Raw genomic sequence first — 13,908 nt, 5'->3', positions numbered from 1 at the left:
TTCCTAGATATTTTATTCTTTTAGTTGCAATTGTAAATGGAATTCGTTTCTTGATTTCCCCCTCAGATTGTTCATTGCTAGTGTATAGAAATGCTACAGATTTTTGAATGTTGATCTTGTAGCCTGCTACTTTGCTGTACTCATTTATTAACTCTAGTAGTTTTGCTGTGGATTTTTCCAGGTTTTCGAAGTATAGTATCATATCATCTGCAAACAGTGATAGTTTTACTCTTCCTTTCCAATTTTGATGCCTTGTATTTCTTTTCCTTGTCTAATAGCTCTGGCTAGAACTTCCAACACAATGTTGAATAACAGTGGTGATAGTGGACATCCTTGTCTTGTTCCTGATCTTAGGGGGAAAGTTTTCAATTTTTCCCCATTGAGGATGATATTAGCTGTGGGTTTTTCATATATTCCCTTTATCATTTTAAGAAAGTTCCCTTGTATTCCTATCCTTTGAAGTGTTTTCAACAGGAAAGGATGTTGAATCTTGTCAAATGCCTTTTCTGTATCAATTGAGATGATCATGTGATTTTTCTGCTTTGATTTGTTGATATGGTGTATTACATTAATTGATTTTCTTATGTTGAACCATCCTTGCATTCCTGGGATGAATCCTACTTGGTCATGATGTATAATTCTTTTAATGTGTTGCTGCATTCAATTTGCTAGAATTTTGTTGAGGATTTTTGCATCTATACTCATTAGAGAGATTGGTCTGTAGTTTTCTTTTTTTGTAATGTCTTTGCCTGGTTTTGGTATGAGGGTGATGTTGGCTTCATAGAATGAATTAGGTAGCTTTCCCTCCACTTCAATTTTTTTGAAGAGTTTGATCAGAGTTGGTACTAATTCTTTCTGGAACGTTTGGTAGAATTCACATGTGAAGCCATCTGGTCCTGGACTTTTCTTTTTGGGAAGCTTTTAAATGACTGATTCAATTTCTTTACTTGTGATTGGTTTGTTGAGGTCATCTATTTCTTCTTGAGTCAAAGTTGGTTGTTCATGCCTTTCCAGGAACCCATCCATTTCATCTAAATTGTTGTATTTATTAGCATAAAGTTGTTCATAGTATCCTGTTATTACCTCGTTTTATTCTGTGAGGTCAGTGGTTATGTCTCCTCTTCCATTTCTGATCTTATTTATTTGCGTCCTCTCTCTTCTTCTTTTTGTCAATCTTGCTAAGGGCCCATCAATCTTATTGATTTTCTCATAGAACCAACTTCTGGTCTTATTGATTTTCTCTATTGTTTTCATGTTCTCAATTTCATTTATTTCTCCTCTAATCTTTGTTATTTCTTTCCTTTTGCTGCTTTGGGGTTAGTTTGCTGTTCTTTCTCCAGTTCTTCCAAGTGGACAATTAATTCCTGAATTTTTGCCTTTTCTTCTTTTCTGATATAGGCATTTAGGGCAATAAATTTCCCTCTTAGCACTGCCTTTGCTGCATCCCATAGGTTTTGATATGTTGTGTTTTCGCTTTCATTCGCCTCGAGATATTTACTAATTTCTCTTGCAATTTCCTCCCCGACCCACCCACTGCCCAAGAGTATGCCGTTGAGCCTCCACGTATTTGTGAATTTCCTGACACACCGCCCATTACTGATTTCCAACTTCATTCCTTTATGATCTGAGAAAGTGTTGTGTATGATTTCAATCTTTTTAAATTTGTTAAGACTTGCTTTGTGATCCAGCACATGGTCCATCCCTGAGAACGATCCACGAGCACCCGAGAAAAAGGTGTATCCTGCTGTTGTGGGGTGCAATGTCCCATAAATATCTGTTAAGTCTGGCTTATTTATTGTAATATTCAAATTCTCTATTTCCTTACCGATCCTCAGCCTAGATGTTTTGTCCACTGATGAGAGTGGCTAATTGAAGTCTCCAACTATTATGGTAGATGTGTCTATTTCCCCCTTCAGTGATTGCAGTGTACTCCTCATGCACCTTGGGGCACTCCGGCTCTGCGCATAAACATTTATGATTGTCATGTCTTCCCGTCCAACCGCTCCCCCCATCAGTAGACAGTATCCTTCTTTGTCTCCTTCAACTGTTCTACACCTGAAGTCTAACCTGTTGGATACCAGTATAGCTACTCCCGCTCTCCCCTGGTTGTCATCCGCATGAAACATCCCCTCCCAACCCTTCACTCTCAACCTATGTTCATCCCTGGGTCTGAGATGTGTTTCCTGTAGACAGCATACAGAAGGATCCTGTCCTTCAATGCAGTCCGCCAGTCCATGTCCCCTGACTGGGGAACTCAGTCCATTAACATTTAGTGCCATCACTGTTTGGATAATACTTTCCTCTACCACCTTGCCCCTTGTATTATATATATCATATCTGATTTTCCCTCTTTCTACACTCTTCTCCATACCCTTCTCCTCTGCCCCTCGTATCCGACCCCAGTGCTCCCTTTAGTACCTCCTGCAGAGCTTGTCTCCCGGTCACAAACTCTCCCAGTGACCCTTTGTCTGAAAACGCTTTGATCGCCCCCTCATCCCTGAAGGGCAATTTCGCTGGATATAGAAGTCTTGGCTGGCAGTTCTTCCCTTTTAGTAATTTGAATATATCATCCCACTGTCTTCTAGCCTCCATGGCCTCTGCCGAGAAATCTACACATAGTCTTATTGGGTTTCCCCTGTATGTGATGGATTGTTTTTCCCTTGCTGCTTTCAAGATCCTCTCTTTCTCTTTGACCTCTGGCATTCTGACTATTAAGTGTCTTGGAGAACGCCTACCTGGGTCCATTCTCTTTGGGGTGCGCTGTACTTCTTGGATCTGTAATTCTAGGTCCCTCATAAGAGTTGGGAAATTTTCAGTGATAATTTCTTCCATTAGTTTTTCTCCTCCTTTTCCCTTCTCTTCTCCTTCTGGGACACCCACAACACGTATATTTGTGCGCTTCATATTATCATTCAATTCCCTGATCCCCTGCTCAAATTTTTCCATTCTTTTCCCTATAGTTTCTGTTTCTTTTTGGAATTCAGATGTTCCATCCTCCAGTTCACTAATTCTAGCCTATGTCTCTTTAAATCTACCATTGTAGGTTTCCATTGTTTTTTCCATCTTTTCTACTTTGTCCTTCAATCCCATAAGTTCTGTGATTTGTTTTTCAGACTTTCCATTTCTTCTTTTTGTTCAGCCCATGCCTTCTTCATGTCCTCCCTCAATTTATTGATTTGGTTTTTGAAGAGGTTTTCCATTTCTGTTCGTATATTCAGCATTAGTTGTCTCAGCTCCTGTATCTCATTTGAACTATTGGTTTGTTCCTTTGACTGGGCCATATCTTCAATTTTCCTGGTGTGATCCATTATTTTTTGCTGGCGTCTGGGCATTTAATCAGATTTCCCTGAGTGTGGGACGCAGCAGGTTGGAAGACTTTCCTGTGAAGTCTCTGGGCTCTGTTTTTCTTATCCTGGCCAGTATGTGGTGCTCGTCTGTCTGCGGGTCCCACCAGCAAAAGATGCTGTGGCTCCTTTAACTTTCGCCAGCCAATGTGGCTTGGGAGAGTGCCGATCCAAATCTCCCAGCCAGCCCGGGAAGCTGCGCGTGGGGGCGGCACCAGCCGCCGCAGCTTGGGGGGGTGCCGATCCAAATCTCCCAGCCGGCCCGGGAAGCCGCGCGTGGGGGGGAGCACCGGCCGCCGCGGCTTGGGGGGGGGGGTGCCAATCCAAAGTTCCCATCCGGCCCGGGAAGCCACGTGTGTGGAATGGGCTCCGGTCGCTGGCCTCTGCGGCTTGGGGGACCTCCGATCCAAATCTCCCAGCTGGCCCGGGAAGCCGTGCATGGGGGGCGTGCCGGCCACCGCGGCTTGGGGGGTGCCGATCCAAAGCTCCCAGCCAGCCTGGGAAGCCGTGCATGGTGGGGGGGGCGCCGGCTGCCGCAGCTTGAGGGACCACCGATCCAAATCTCCCAGCTGACCCAGGAAGGAGGGAGGGAGGGGCTCCAGCCGCCAGCCACCATGTCCTGGGGAAGCGCGCGCCTCTCGGGGACCTCACTGCAGTGGATTCTCTTAGCCGGTTCAGCCGTTCCAGAATGGGGTATACTGTGTTTCTGTTCTCTGTCGTGGCTCCGGGAGCTGTTCTGTACTGTTTCTATTTCTTTAGTAGCTGTTCTGGAGGAGGAACTAAGACCCCCGCGTCTTACTAAGCCGCCATCTTCTCCGGAAGTTCTCATATATATTTTTTAATTTAAAAAATGTATAAAAAAAATTTTAATCGTAAGAGCATATTATGAATGACTATATGCCAACAAAGTAGAAAACTTAGATGAAATGGACAAATTCCTAGAAACAAACGAACAAGCTACACTGACTTGAGAAGAAATATAAAAGCTCAAAAATCCAATTACGCATAAAGAGGTTCAATCAGTCATCAAAAATTTTCCCCCAAAGAAAAGCCAGGGCCAGACAGCTTCACAGGAGGAGTTTATCAAGCATTCCGGAAAGCACTAACACCAGTCCTGCTTAAAATCTTCCAAAAAATTGAGGAAAAAGAAATGTTACCAAACTCATTTTATGAAGCTAAAATCACTGTAATGCCAAAATTGGATAAAGACGCTTCAAGAAAGGAATACTACAGACCAATCTCCCTAATGAACGTAGATGCAAAAATTCTTACCAAAACACTAGCAAATTGAATCCAATGCCCCATTAAAAGAATCATACATCATGATTGTTCTAGTTTGCTAGCTGCCAGAATGCAATATACCAGAAACAGAATGACTTTTAAAAAGGGGAATTCAGTAAGTTTCAAGTTTATAGTTTTTTAGACTGTGGAAATGTCCAAATTAAAGCAAGTCTATAGAAGTGTCCGATCTAAGGTATCCAAGGAAAGATACCTTGATTCAAGAAGGCCGATGAGGTCAGGGTTTCTCTCTCAGCTGTGAAGGCACGTGGTGAAAGTGACAATATCTGCTAGCCTTCTCTCCAGGCCTCTTGCTTCATGAAGCTCCCTGGGAGGCGTTTTCCTTCCTCATCTCCAAAGGTCGCTGGCTGGTGGACCCTGTGTGGTTCTTGGGCCCTCCCTTAGTTCTGTCGTGGTTCTGCAGCTCTCTCCTAATTCTCAAAAGGGAACAGTCTCCAAAATGTCTCCTCTTTTATAGGATTCCAGTAAGCTAATCAAGAGCCATGTAGAATGGGTGGAGACACATCTCCATCTAATCAAGTTTAATACCCACAATTGATTGAGCCACATCTCTATGGAGATAACCTAATCAAGCTTCCAATCTATAGTACTAAATACAGATTAGAAGAAACCGTTGCTCCCACAAGATTGATTAGGATTAAAACATGGTGTTTCTAGGATACATAAATCCTTTCAAACCGGCAAGTGTTTTCCAAGTGGAATTCATACCAGGAACGCAAGGGTGGTTCAACATAAGAAAATCAATCAATGTACTATAGCATATTATCAAGTCAAAAGGGAAAAATCACATGATTGTATTGATTGATGCTAAAGAAGCATTTGACAAAATCCAGCATCCTTTCCTGATAAAAACACTTCAAAAGGTAGGAATTGAAGGAAGCTCTCTCAATATAATAAAGAGCATATATGAAAAACCTAAAGCCAGCTTCATTCTTAATGGTGAGAAACTGAAAGCATTCCGCCTAAGATCATGAATGAGATGAGGATGTTTATTGTCACCACCATTATTTAACATTGTATTAGAAGTCTTAGCTGGAGTGATTAGACAAGAGAAAGAAATAAAAGGCATCCAAACTGGAAAGCAAGAATTAAAATTTTCGTTATTTGCAGATTACGTGATCCTATGCTTAGAAAATCTTGAGAAATCTACAGCAAAGCTACTTGAGCTAATAAACACATTCAGCAAAGTGATGGGATATAAGATTAAAGTACAAAAATCTGTAATGTTCCTATACACAAGCAATGACCTATCTGAGGTCACAATTAAGGAAAAAATTCCATGTAATTCAAAATAGTGACCAGAAGAACCAGGTATCTAGGAATAAGCCTAATCAGGGATTTGAAGGACTTATTTATGGAAATTACAAGAAGTTGCTAAAAGAAATTTAAAAATGACCAAAATAGATGGAAAGATACTCCATGCTCATGGATAGGAAGGTTGAATGTCATTAAGATATCAATTCTACCCAAACTGATCCACAGATTCAATGCGATACCAATCAAAATCCCAACAACCTACTCTGAAGACTTGGGAAAGCTGGTTATCAAATTTATATGGAAGGGAAAGAGACCCCAAGTAGCAAAAGATATCCTAAAGAAAAAAAAAGAGTACAGTGGTAGGACTATAACTTCATTGTTTTAAAGCTTATTATAAAGCCATGATGGTCAAAATATTATGGTACTGGCACAAAGACAGAAGGATCAATGAATGAAATAGAATCAAGGCTGCAGAAATAGACCACCAACTTTATGGACATTTGATGTTCAATAAGTCTCGCATATCCACTGAACTGGGACAGAATAGTCTTTTCAATAAATGGTATGGGAGAATTGGATATCAAAAGCCAAAAGAATGAAAGAGGACCCCTACCTTACACCCTAAACAAAAATTAATTCAAAATAGATTAAAGACCTGAATATAACATCTAGTACCATAAAACTTCTAGAAGAAAATGCAGGGAAGCATCTTCAAGATCTTGTAATAGGAAGTATCTTCTTAAACTTTACACCTAAAGCAGAAGCAATGAAAGAAAAATAGACAAATGGGAACTCCTTAACATGAAGAGCTTCTGTACCTCAAAGGACTTTCTTAAAAAGGTGAAGAGGCAGCCAACTCAATGGGAGAAAATATTTGGAAACCACATATTGGATAAAGGCTTGATATTCTGTGTCCATAAAGAAAGTATACAACTCAAAAACAAAAGAACACACAACAGAATTATAAAATGGGCAGAGGGTATGAACAGACACTTTACTGAAGAGCAAATACAAATGGCTAAAAACCACATGAAGGGATGTTCATTTTCATTGGCTGTAAGAAAAATGCAAATTAAGATGGCAATGAGATCTCACCTTATAGCTATAAGAATGGCTGCTATTAAACAAACAACTACAAATGTTGAAGAGAATGTGGAGAAATAGAGCACTTATTTACTATTGGTGGGAATGCAAAATGGTGCAGCCATTGTGGAAGACAATTTGGTGATTCCTCAGAAAACTAAATATTGAGTTGCCCTATGATCCAGCAATACCACTACTCAGTATATTCTCTGACTAGCTGAGGGCAGTGACACGGGCAGACATTTGCACACCAATGTTCATAGTGGCACTATTTACAATTGCCAAGAGATGGAAACAATTCAAGTGCCCATCAATAGAAAAGTGGATAAGCAAAATGTGTTATACACATATGATGGAACATTATGCAGCAGTAAGATGAAATGATGTCCCGAAGCATATGACAACATGGGTGACCCTTGAAGATATAATGCTGAGTGAAATAAGTCAGGCACAAAATGACAGATACTGTATGATTTTGTTATTATGACTCTGGTAATCTCAGAGGTTACGCTGTAGCATATAGCAGACCTTGAAATACACAAAAGCTAGAGATGGAGGAAAGGCTCCCCCAAAAGGTCGAATCTAATTGCAAGGGAATAGATAGAAATAATGATAACTAATTAGTTTATAACTAATATTGCCATACTGAAGGTGAATATGACTGAAAGGGATATATAGAGCCGTGTATCCCAATGACTAAATTTATAATTATGAATAAGTTCTCACATGAACTATTTCAATGGTTCAGTAGTGGACAAGGAGTCAATGGTAGAGGGATATAGGGAGAAACCTAAAAATGTATGCTATGGTCAGTAGTTAACAGGAGGACATCAACAGTACCATAACAGTTACCAGGGGCAACTAACTGGGGTGGGGAGAGACAAGTGATGAGGGATAGTTTTGATTTGATAGCTGATGACATTATGTTTCCGGTTCTTTATCATTATGGACCAATGAAAATTGTCTAAAACTGAGAGTGCTGCTGATTGTACAACCAAATGAAGATACTATGAGACATGGTTTGTTTACTTTGGACATTATCCATGATAATAGATGGAGGGAGCCAAAGGATACAGTACCGAGAAGTACAATGGTGAACACTGATACATTTATGTGATGGAATTTTTTTTAATTAATTAATTTTTTATTTATGATACATAACCACGTACAAACATGAACATTCTTATCATATGATCATTCTGTTCTTGTTATATAGTTAGTAACTCACACTATCGTCGCATAGTTGTATTCATCATCATGATCATTTCTTAGAACATCTGCATCAGTTCAGAAAAAGCGATAAAGAGAAAACAGAAAAAAATTCATATATACCGTAGCCCTTACCCCTCCCCTTCACTGATCACCAGCATTTCAGTCTACTAAATTTATTTTAATATTTGTTCCCCCTATTATTTATTTATTTTTAATCCATATGTTTTACTTGTCCGTTGATAAGGTAGACAAAAGGAGCATCAGACACAAGGCTCTCACAACCATGCAGTCACACTGTGACAGCCGTATCGTCATACAATTATCTTCAAGAAACATGGCCACCGGAGCACAGCTCCACATTTTCAGACAGTTCCCTCCAACCTCTCCATTATGCCTTAACTAAACAGGTGATATCTATTTAATGCGTAAGAATAACCTCCAGGATAACCTCTCAACTCTGTTTGGAATCTCTCAGCCATTGACAGTTTATTTTGTCTCATTTCTCTCTTCCCTATTTTGGTCGAGAAGATTTTCTCAATCCCTTGATGCTGAGTTTTCTGTCCCATGTTGCCAGGAAGGTCCACACCCCTGGGAGTCATGTCCCACATAGAGAGGGGGAGGGTAGTGAGTTTGCTTGCTGTGTTGGCCAAGAGAGAGAGAGGCCACATCTGAGCAACAGAAGAGGTTGTCTTGGGGGTAACTCTTAGGCCTAATTTTAAGTAGGCTTAGCCTATCCTTTGAAGGATTAAGTTTCATATGAACGAACGCCAAGATTGGAGCCTCAGCTATTGATTTGGCTGTCCACACTGCCTGTGAGAATATCAAGAGTTCTCCACTTGGGGAAGTTGAATTTTCCCCCTTTCTCACCATTCCCCCTAGGGGACTCTGCAAATGCTTCCCTATTCACTGTTCAAATCGGTCTGGGATTTATCTGGGCATCATTCTGGACAAACCTACAAAATCTCATGCCCTATGCAAGTTTCCAAGTACAATGGTGTTCGATTAAGCTGTTCACATAAGTTATATTAGGAAATATATAAATATAAATTTTGTACCAAATAAACATTTTTTGCTGTTCTCACACATACGTTAAAGTTTTAAAATACTAATTGCCATCTATTTTCAACACCCTGCATTTTTGACATTCCTTTGTTGTTCCTCATCAGAAACATTTTTTAATTTGCACATTTAGTCCCTATCATTATACACTCTAGGCATTCCTAGATTATACCATTATGTGATGGAATTTGATTTGTGGTTACAAAAGGAGGGGCATTCGGGGGCACATAATGAATTGAATAAGCCTTGGGGACAATGTGCTGTCCAGAACAGGCCAGAAACAAAAGAGAAACTATACTAGGGTCTTGCTTAGAAAATACTTATTAAAAAAAAAAATGGTGTGCGAGGGTAGTTCAGTGGTAGAATTCTCGCCTGCTATGTGGGAGACCAGGATTTGATTCCCAGCCCATGCATTTCCCCCCAAAATAAACAAAAAAATTCAACAAATGATGCTGCACTAATGGGATACTCATGTAGAAAAAGAATGAAATGTGACTGCTGTACAGCACATAAACACACACACAAAAAGATGATGATATTGTGAGCCATTGATTGTAAACCATGCATGGAAGCTTTATATGCTAAGATTTATCAATAAAAAGAGAGAGAGAAAGAACCTGGATTGTGGGCCCTTATAGCAACCACATTTGGTCAGAAGTTGTAGATGTATTTCTGGGTTCTGAGACACTGAGCTGTATGTGTATCAGCTGATACTTCCTTGGAACTTTGAGTAGCTCTGTGACACCTGGGTCCCAGAAATGGAGTTCTATAAATCTGAAGGTTAGCATAGCTATAGATAATAACAGTTGAAGTAACCATAAAAGAGATCAGACCTCAATTAGTTTAAAATAAAGCCAATCTTGCTGGGTCTAAGGTAAATTAGAATACAGTGTAAAAGATGATAGTATATGTACTCTAGACCTTCAGCTGCTATATGAGATCAAATGCAGAGAGATTTATTATGTCTAGAATTTAAATTTTCTGTAACACATAATCTGAATCAGTCTGTCTGAATAACTCATTTAGCCCAGACTCCTGGAGTCCAGAACAGGAACAAGGCCTTGTAATTCTCTGTGACTGGTGTAGTGCCAGGATACATCTTAGACTATGGTGGGCTGATAATTAAAAATTATTGGTAGAGTCCCTTGAGGGTCTAAGGGGAAACAAATAAATATTTACATAAAATATATACTAATTAAAAATATGAATATATATATATATATATATATATATATATATATATATGGAACTATTAAACTCTCCCATCTGGGAAACCCTGGGTACCCTCCCAACCATTGGGTTCTCCCTAGAAAATGGGCCAAGCTCCGGATTTTGAGGCTTGCTCTTACAAAACTTATTTCCGTAGGGAAGAAACTAAGACTACTCATAACAAGGCATAAGAGTTGCTTCTAGGAAGCCTCTTTGTTGCTCAGATGTGGCCTCCCTCTCTCTAAGCCCAACTTTGCAAGGAAAATCATTACACTCCCCCCTACATGGTACAAGCATGCAGGGGTGAAAATCTCCCTGTCAACATGAGATGTGACTCCCAGGGATGAGTCTAGCCCTGTCACTGTGGAATCAACAATACCTTCCAGACCAAAAGGTGAGAACTGTAATAAAATAAAGCATCAGTGGCCAAGAGAGAGCAAATGGAGTTGAGAGGTTGCTCTTATGCAAGCTTCACTTAGATAGTGTTAATTGTCATAGTTTGCTAAACTCCAATCAATGTCACTCCTGTTAACTCTTTTTTTTTAATTGATAAAACTTAACACACAAACGTTCTTAGCATACAAACAAATTCCATACATGGTGTCCTGTTGACTCTTAAGAACACCTAGGGCTTGAACTGAGACTCTGTAAAGGTTTCATGCATAGGTTTGCCTTCCTGGAACATATTATTCCCAGAGGGTTCCTAGGTCAGATGTATCTTGATACCCAGAGGGACCAGCCTCTCCAGGTTTATCAATTAATTACACCCCCCTGTCCTTTAGAGTGGACACTCCTTCTCAACACAAGAAAGTCAGAACTAGCATTCTCAAAAGATCCCTGTGGAATGCGAGAAGAATTAAAGGAGAAGGAGGAGGTATAACAGAGAAAATGGGATTTAACAAATGAGTGTGGCTGCTGAATCACTATATTGATATTGATATTCCTTCTAGCCTCCAGTGTTTTGGAGCAGCTAGAAGGAAAAATCTTAGATGATGGTTGCCCATGGGAAATTCTGGGATCTGTTCTGAAACTACTTGTTGAAGTATACTTTGAAAATTATTGCTTTTTTCTTTCTTTGCTTTGCATATATGTTATATGATACTAAGTTAAATATAGAATTACCATTTGACCTGGCAAATCCACTCTTAAGTGTGTACTCAATGAACGTGAAAACATGGCCTCAAACAGATACTTGTACACCAGTGTTCATAGCAGCATTATTCACAACAGCCAAAAGATGAAAACAACTCAAGAGCCCATCAAAAAATAAATGGATACACAAAGTGTTATACATATACACAATGAAATATTATTTGCCCATTAGAAAGAATAATGTTTGGAGACAAGGTGGATGAACCTTGAAAACATTATGCTTAGTGAAATAAAGAGGGCACTTAAGGACAAATAAATTGTGTGATGTCACTTATATGAAATATATAGAATTAGCAATTCCCCAGACATAGAATAGATTCGTGTTATAGGAGGATGGAGAGAGGGGGTAGGAGAAGTTTTTGCTTGCTGGGTATACAGTATAAATAAAAATAATTTTTAAAATAAAAGTTTAGTGGTTAGTATGTGAAATCAAAATGGTGTTCTCTTGTTTGTTTTTTGAGATTGTATTTTTTTAATGTGTTCAAATTCTTATGTTTCTGTGACTGATTTCTTTGAGAACTGACTGTTATTTAAATCATGCTTTTTGTTTTGCAGGTACTCAAAAGCCTGGACCAGTGCACTGTTCTAGTACATATATAGCAGCCAACTCTCTAGGTCATACTCTGGTGACTGTGAGTGTGACAGAATATGAGAAGTACTTAGAGAGCAGTGCCACATTTGCTGCTTATGAACCCCTAAAGGTGAGACATTTCATGTTAAGGAACTGGCATTTTTTTTCATGAATCCCACTGTGTTCACTTGAGGTGCTTCCTAGTTATCTGGGATCTCTGCTAAGGATCAGCAATCATTGTGTTCGTTTTACTAACCGTTCTTTTGTTCTTTTGTGCTTAAAGCTGTAACCCTCTTATCAAACCTGAGTCTTAAGAAGTTTACTCTCTCATGCTTCTGCCACAGGAATATCTGTAAGTTTTATCAGCAAGTTTTGTTACAGATAGTACACTTTTTTCCATCATTGTTAACTTTTTTCGTTTAGGAGCCTCCTTATCCCAAGAGGCACTTTTAATCAGGACTTGTCAGTGTCTATCAGCAAGAACATGTAGACATCAATTTTAGCTTCCAAGGGAATCTAAATATGTAGAAAGCATACCAGGATCTATTTAAAATTTTATTTTCAACTGCCACCTGTCATAATGCCCCCATCATAATGGGACCAATCCTTAGGGCCAAAATAATGGTGGTTGTGCTTAAAAATACAGGAGTATACAAGGTAAAAGACAATTGACTTCTCTCCCTAGAATAGAAAGTTATCTTTCAGAGATTCTTTAAAGGGCGTATGTTAATGTTCTACATCTGGATCTGATGGTGGGCACGGAGATATATACATATGTAAAAATTCCAATAGTACCTTAAGAGAAGCTTACTTTATGTACTTTACTGTGTATGCTTTATATCTGTTATTAATTTTTTAAAAGATAGCATGCTCATTAAAATTTGCATTTAAAATTGTTCTCATTACACGTTGTACAGCTTTATATCAAGCAAGTTTTGTGCATTACAAGCATATTTCATTGCTTCTCTTATTGAACGAATCTTCCTACTTGCCTAATGAAATGAAAGTATTTGCTGTGGCGCTTTGTCAAGTTTCATTAGGTTCTCCAGATGGGTCCCTGGTCCAGATAAATCCTGAAACCTAGCCCAGCCTCTCCAGAACATCAGATAGTTACATCTTCCTACCCCATATTAGTGATAGACTCTTCCAATATCAAAAATTTAGAATTGCCACAGCCCAAACAACCCCAATGAGAGGTATGGAAAGATCAAAGGTGATGGTGGAATTATACATAGAAGATAGGGCTTAACAAATGAATATGAATGCTGAATCATTAAATTGATATCTCTTTTAGTCTCCAGTATTTTAGAGCAGCTAGAAATAAAAACCTAAAATTGTGACCCATGTCAAAGTCTGAAATATGTTCTACAACTAATTGTGGTGCTGTGCTTTGAAATTTATAGCTTTTTTGTATATATGTTATTGTTCACAAAAAAAAGAAGGAAAAAAAAGTAGATTGTGATGATAAAAAAGTATTTAAGCCCTCTAGCCTCCTATATTCTGAAGCAGCTAGAAGGAAAAATCTGAGAGGATTGTATGGTAGCCCATGACAAACTCTGAAATCTATCCTATAACCACTTTTTGAAGAGTGCTTTGAAAACTATTGCTTTTTTATTTCTTTGCTTTGTATATATGATCTATTATACAATAAAAAAGTTTTTTAAAAGTTCATTAGGTTTTTTCCTTCTTTTATCAATATCTTTAACCTTATTTCTTATTTAT

At 38.9% G+C, this 13,908-nt stretch overlaps 1 protein-coding gene across 6 annotated transcripts in view; it reads left to right on the top strand.

The window, feature by feature from the left end:
• Positions 1-13,908, top strand: part of NUP210L (nucleoporin 210 like) — a 272,420-nt gene that overhangs the window by 109,000 nt on the left and 149,512 nt on the right. For all 6 annotated transcript variants that reach the window (XM_077156246.1, XM_077156243.1, XM_077156244.1 and 3 more), the window contains one exon: positions 12,171-12,316. In XM_077156246.1, coding sequence (XP_077012361.1) covers positions 12,171-12,316 — 146 coding nt within the window. The remainder of the gene's footprint in view (positions 1-12,170; positions 12,317-13,908) is intronic.

Source organism: Tamandua tetradactyla, chromosome 4, assembly GCF_023851605.1.
Source record: "Tamandua tetradactyla isolate mTamTet1 chromosome 4, mTamTet1.pri, whole genome shotgun sequence".
NCBI lineage: Eukaryota > Metazoa > Chordata > Mammalia > Pilosa > Myrmecophagidae > Tamandua > Tamandua tetradactyla.
Note: the sequence above shows the minus strand (reverse complement) of the source record. Positions and strands in the feature narration are given on the sequence as shown.